Below are 6,000 nucleotides of genomic sequence, written 5' to 3' on the forward strand. Positions count from 1 at the left end.
TACTAACACAGACCATTTATCCTCTCTGCCTCAGTTTTCCTCATCTATAAAATACAATGTTGAGGTTTCACGGATGAAACAGTAACACTAAGTAGGAAGAATTCACACCTTAATTATATAGTAACTATTTGTAAAAGAGTGACCAAGAACTTGGCCACTGTTGACATCTGTCCTAAGCCATGGATTGTAGCTCAGTGCTATAAGAAGCATATCGGAACAATGGAGGGACACATGTGGCCTGGTGTCATCCTGGGAGGTCCTGGAGATCCACGATTAGAACATGGGCCCTGGCTCCCAGGATCAAGTGCTCAGTCCATTTCCTGCCTCGTCCCATTCTTGTCCAGCCACTCTGTCCAGGAAGGGTCGGCTTTTCTGCACACTCCCTCTGATCTCCTACTCCCCCAGCGAGTGTAGATTGGGGGCGTGGCTAGGGGCCGAGCGGTCAGGTTCCGAAGGGTTGCGAAGGGCACGAAGCAGGCCGAAGTGTCAATGGTTGGGGCGGGGCTAAGAACGGGGCTGGGGGCGGGGCTAAGGCCTGGGGGTAGGACTAAGAGCTTGGAGTGGGTCTGGAGAGGGACTAGGTATGGGACTGCGAGCTGGGCCAGAGCGGCCGAGCTAAGATTTCGGCCTGAGATAAGAGGGGTTACGGTGGGACAGAGAGTGGCCCGGAGGAAGCTGGGAGGCCCCGGATGAAGAGCTCCACCGAAACTTAGATTTGGGCTGATAAGACCACGCAGTCTATCGCGGGGGGAGGGGGGTGGAGGCCTTGGGCAAGCATGAGGCGGAGTTAGGGACTGAACTGCGGCCAAGCAGAGATTGGGGTTCACAACTGGCTTGGCCAAGTTGAGGTTCAGGGTTAGGCTTCTGTGAAGAAGAGTCTTATTAGGGACAAAAACGGGGTTGAGCAATGTGGGTCAGGACGACACTGAGGATCGAAAGGTGGACTAAGGAAAAGACTGAGGACGAGGCCAGCAGCTGGGAGGAGAGCAGCCCGGGTAAGGAGGGGCGGGGCGGGCGGGGGCTGGCCTGCGGGCTGGGGGCGTGGCACGGGGCTGGCCTCGAGGCTACCCGAGGGTGTAGAACCGAGGAGCGTCCGGCTGGGGAGGCGGGGCCAGGTGCTGGCTGGGGCGGAGTCAAGGCCTGGGGGCGGGCCCACCTCGAGCCGTGGACCAATGATTGAGGACTGGGGCCCTGAGCCCTGGAGGAGGATTGTTTGCAGGTTGGACCTGGCGGGTAGTCTGGTTGGAGCCAGAGCAGCCAGCGGCACGTTTTAGGGCCGGAAGGTTATGTTGTGCCGCGGCTTGGGGGGGGGGGGGTGCAGGGGGAAACCGGGCTACTTCCCAAGTGTGGGGCCTGACTGGAGTCTAGTGCCACCCACCCAGTCACCTGGGCCGGGGCGGGAGGTTCCGTCGCTCTGAGGGCCGGAGTTCTGGAGGTTCCACGTGTGACATCACAATCACCACCACCTCCACGTGGGGGCGGGGCTGGGACGGCATTTCCCTGGAGACGCTTGCCCAGCTCCCTCTTTCCCTTCCTCGAATATTCCCTCCCTTCCCTTCTCCTCCCCTTCCTCCTCCCCTTCCTTAGTCCTCACCTCACCTCTCCCTTCCGCATTCAGCTACTCGGTTGCCCAACCTGGAACCCCATCCCCGGTGCCTTAGGGGCGGGTTGAGCTGCTCAGCCCGCGGGACTGGGAGGATTCTGTACAAATGAGCATCAGCTGTGAGTTTTAAATTAGGCCTTTGCCCTGATGAATGCCCAACCCAGGGAGAGTCCAGAAGCCTTCCTCTTCCTTTCAAATTTTCATCCTCATTATGATATTCCTCTTAAGTCTTACCTCAGTCACTTCTGCCGCAGGAGCGCTGCACGGGGCTTCGTAGGCCTCCTTTGTGAAACTAGAGAGATTTTTGTCTTTTTTAAAGATTTATTTCTTTATGCATACAGGAACTGGGGTGTAAGTCAGAGGTGCGTGTGTTGGGGGGGGGGCGGTGCGGTGAGAGGGTTTACCAGAGTGGGGCAATGAACAGGCAGATTGAAATGCATTGCTGAAGGGGGCAACAGGGGAGACAGGAGAGGTCTGCTGTGCCATGTGGGTTAGCTCCCTGGCTGGCCGTTGTTGTGGTGGCTGGCAGTAGCTTGTTAGCGCTGTCTAACCCTTGTGCCACTAGGGAAGCTCCAGAGATTTTCTTTCTTTCTCAGCTCTGGGGAGAATCATTAAATCTCTCTCAGCATAATTTTGATTGTTAAGGGGTTTTTTTAGGGGTTTGGGGGACACTCAGTGGGCCCTGCATATGGACTTCTTTTATGATGACTCTGGAGAGAGCAAGGACTGTGGAGTCAGAAAAAGAGTTTGAATCCTGACCCTCACTCAGACCCCTCTGAGTCTAGGCAAGGTAAGGAAGGCTGTGGAGTCAGAACTATGTAAGACCAGATGAGAGATAGGCTGTGTTTGAGTTGAAAAGCTAATGTGTTAGGCAGGACAGGTTTTAAACAGGAACCAAAGTACACAATATGGAAGAACACAGGCTATGGAATCCAGAAGACTGGTTTTGAGCCTGCCATTTATTAACTTTTGTCTTTGGACAAATTACTTATTCTGAATCTCTGTGACCCCAGCCATAAAATGGGCTGGGATGAGGATGTAGGTTGTTATTTTAAAAGCGCAGAGCAGTGCATGACATTAAGAAGATGCTCATCCTTGGTCAGCTCTCTCTTCCTAGAAAAGCCTCCATGTTTGAAAAATCTCCAGTGTTCTAACTCTGGGTCTAGCAGTAGCTTTATTCTGTTCTACTCTGTATTCAGTCAACATTTGCTGAGCAATTTCCACATCCCTGGATACATAGATAGGCAGATAAAAGGTAGGCCTATTATCAAGTTACTACAGAGTAAATATATATGAGGTACCCTGGCATGGTAAAGGAGCAGAAGACTTATGTGACCAATTCTACTTAATCAGCATTGTTCTTCCCAAGATGAGCAGGTATTCCAAGGAGAGCCTGCAAGGAAAAATTTATAATGGAGGAAGGAATCCAGAGCCTAATTCCTGGGAGGTCAGTTACTCTGTGATATCTCATTCTAAAGAGTGGAAGACAGGAGAAAGAGAACAGAGGAAGGAAGGGTATAAGGAAGAATTTATTATTATTTTTAATGCTTTTTTTTTAAAGATTTATTTATTCATGCTACAGAACTGGGGTACAGGCCAGAGGTGCAGGGGCAGGCAGTGAGAAGATTCACCAGAGACAGAGTTGGGAGGAGAACAGGCAGATGGACGAAGTACACTGCTGTGGGGAACAGTGGGCAAGACAGAGGTCTGCTGTAATGTGGATCACATCTGGGCTGAGGGATCAAACTGGCACTGAAACCTGAAGAGGCTGCAGCTAGCTTGCAGTGCTGTTCCCTAACCCATTACACCACCAATGAGAGCCTGCAAGGAAAAATTTATAATGGAGGAAGGAATCCAGAGCCTAATTCCTGGGAGGTCAGTTACTCTGTGATATCTCATTCTAAAGGCAGTAGAATGCTATTAAAGAAGAGGAAAGTGGAAGAAAGTTTATGTCTGGCTTAAGTGAGGATTGGAGGGACTTAGTAAGACAGGAGCCTAGCAGGTAAGGCAGGAAGGGGTTACTGTGGCTCTCTCCGTCAAATAATGGATGCAAACTAAGATAAAAGGACAGGTAGTATCCCAAGACTTGGTTATAAAGTTGGTACAGAGGTGAGGGAAAGAATGATCTCCAGATTTCTAGCTGAAGTGACGTTGCTCTGAAGTGAAAGATGTAGGATAGGGAGAAGATGGTGGTTTGTGTGGGATATGCTGGTTTAAGATGTTTTGAGAACACCGCAAAGATATTGGCTGTTGTGTTCAGGAAAGTGGTCTGGATTAATGACCAGTAATGATCAGGTGTATGTCATTTTACTGGTGAATGTTGAAACCATAAAAGTGGATATCATTATCCAAGACAGCCTCTAGCATGTTCTGAAGAGGTCAAAGCAGAACCCTGGTAACTGTCAGTTTAAGGCAGAGGAAAGGAGAAAGAACTAAAGGGCTACTCAGAGAAGAAAGGTGGGAGAAGTCTGTAATGAGAGCCAAAGAAACAGAACTTATAGAAGAAAGAGTGATTGGTCCTCATGGTCAAGTGAGATGAAATAAAAAGGCTATTGGGGGCCTCCCTTGTGGGGCAGCTGGTTAAAGCACAGCACTAAGAAGCTATAGCCACATATGGTGAGGCAGACCTCTCCTGACCCGCCAGCTGCTCCCCTCAATGAAGTGTGCTTCATTGACCTGCGTGTTCTGCTCCCCACTCTGTCTCTGGTGAATCCTCTCACTGTCCCTGTATCTCTGGCCTGAACCCAAGTTCTGTATGCATAAATAAATAAATCTTTAAAAAAAGAAGGCTATTGGGTATAGCTTTTGGGAAAATCATTGGTGGTCTTTTCCTGGCCTCTTCTAATAGAGGGACCCAGATTGCTGCTATGTTATACGTAGCTGGAAAAGGTTTGAGGTAGAGACTGAGTTCCTTGCTGGGCTTCCTTCATGATACCTAGTGAAGCTGTTTAATATGTCTGTCACAAATGTAGTGAAGAAACTTAGATCAAAGAGGGAAAGGGTGGGCTTTTCAAGCTTTTAGAGGGAAAAAGCCATACAAAAGGAGAAGGGGGCCTCCTGGTGGCCTGTGGTTAAGTCTCAGTGTTATCACTGCAGGGCCCACTTCTACAGCCTGAGTCCCGTCCCCAGCCAGGGAGCTGACCTCCATGGCGCAGCAGACCCCTCCTGTCTTGCCTGCTGCTCCCATCAGCAGTGTATTTCAGTGAAAATCTGGGCTAGAACCTGGAGTTCAGGTGTTTTTAGCAGGAAGAGGAGAGATACTTTGCAAGGCTGGAGGTGATTTGATGAGGATGGGAGCAGTCACAGAAAATACTGCTGAAATGATCTGCTGAGAGTAACCAGGGAGGAGTTTCCAGGAAGAGCTTGAGTTTCCACTCATTCAGTACATTTGGAGTACTTTCTGTGCTGTGGAAAACAGGAGGAACCAACTAGGGCCAAGTGCCGCGGAAGGCACAGCTGAAGTCCCCAAGCAACCGGCTTGCCTTCTTAAGCTGGACTCAGTTCCAGTGCCCCAACGGACAAAGCTAATTGTGAGAAAAGGAAAAGGGCAGGCGCTGCCCTGGTCGCTGCTGCAGCTGTGACCCAGTTGGAGTTGTGCTTGGGGACACCCTCTGACCAGACGCCACAGCCCTGGGACAGCTCCTGGCACAGGTCCTCCTGGCCTAGAGTCGGGCACACTGTCTTCACTACCCAAGTCAGTTTCTGCTGTGCTTCCTTCCGGAACTCTTCACCCTCACCCCACTATCTCAGTGGGTGTCCTTGTGTGCTCCCATGGCCTCCGCCCCTCCCTTTCTCTCCCTGTCAGCATCAGCCTCACACTTCTGCCAGGACCTGCTCTCATACCGCCCTCCCTCTCCCCACCTCCCCCAGGGGGCCAGCAGGGGCTAGCTGTGCTGTTTTTTAAAAAGATTTATTTTTTCTTATGCATACAAGAACTGGCACAGGCCAGAGGTGTGTGGGGGTGGTGGTGAGAGGATTCACCAGAGACACAGCAGGGAGCAGAACCGGCAGCTTGAACAAGTACACTGCTGAGAGAGTGGTGGGTGAGACAGGAGAGGTCTGCCGCACCTGTGTCAGTGCCCTGGCTGGGGACTGAACTGCTGCAGTGGCCGAGATAGCTTCACAGTGCTGTGCTTTAACTCACTGCACCACCAGGGAGGCCCCTGTGCTGTTTTTTTAATCTCTGCAGCTGGGGTGCAGCTGGGGCCTGACATCTGAAGCTTCTCAGGAACTGTTTGGTGAATGAATGGCTTGGGGAGGGGCTGCCACCGAGGCCACTCTGTCCTCTCTCAGATATAAACAGGTTACCCAGCTGGGAGCGAGGACATCTGCTGGCTAGTGTGGCATCTAGCACCGATACGTCTATCTTCTCTGAAGGTGGGTCCAGGGGAATCTCT

At 51.2% G+C, this 6,000-nt stretch overlaps 1 protein-coding gene across 1 annotated transcript in view; it reads left to right on the top strand.

The window, feature by feature from the left end:
* Positions 1-824: 824 nt before the first annotated feature.
* PROCA1 (protein interacting with cyclin A1) overlaps positions 825-6,000 on the top strand; it is an 8,996-nt gene continuing 3,820 nt past the window's right edge. Inside the window, exons 1-2 of the mRNA XM_012726018.1 lie at positions 825-995; positions 5,897-5,980. Coding sequence (XP_012581472.1) covers positions 908-995; positions 5,897-5,980 — 172 coding nt within the window. The 5' untranslated portion in view covers positions 825-907. The remainder of the gene's footprint in view (positions 996-5,896; positions 5,981-6,000) is intronic.

Source organism: Condylura cristata, unplaced genomic scaffold (genome assembly GCF_000260355.1).
Source record: "Condylura cristata isolate star-nosed mole 26May11 unplaced genomic scaffold, ConCri1.0 scaffold00017, whole genome shotgun sequence".
Classification (NCBI taxonomy): Eukaryota; Metazoa; Chordata; class Mammalia; order Eulipotyphla; family Talpidae; genus Condylura; species Condylura cristata.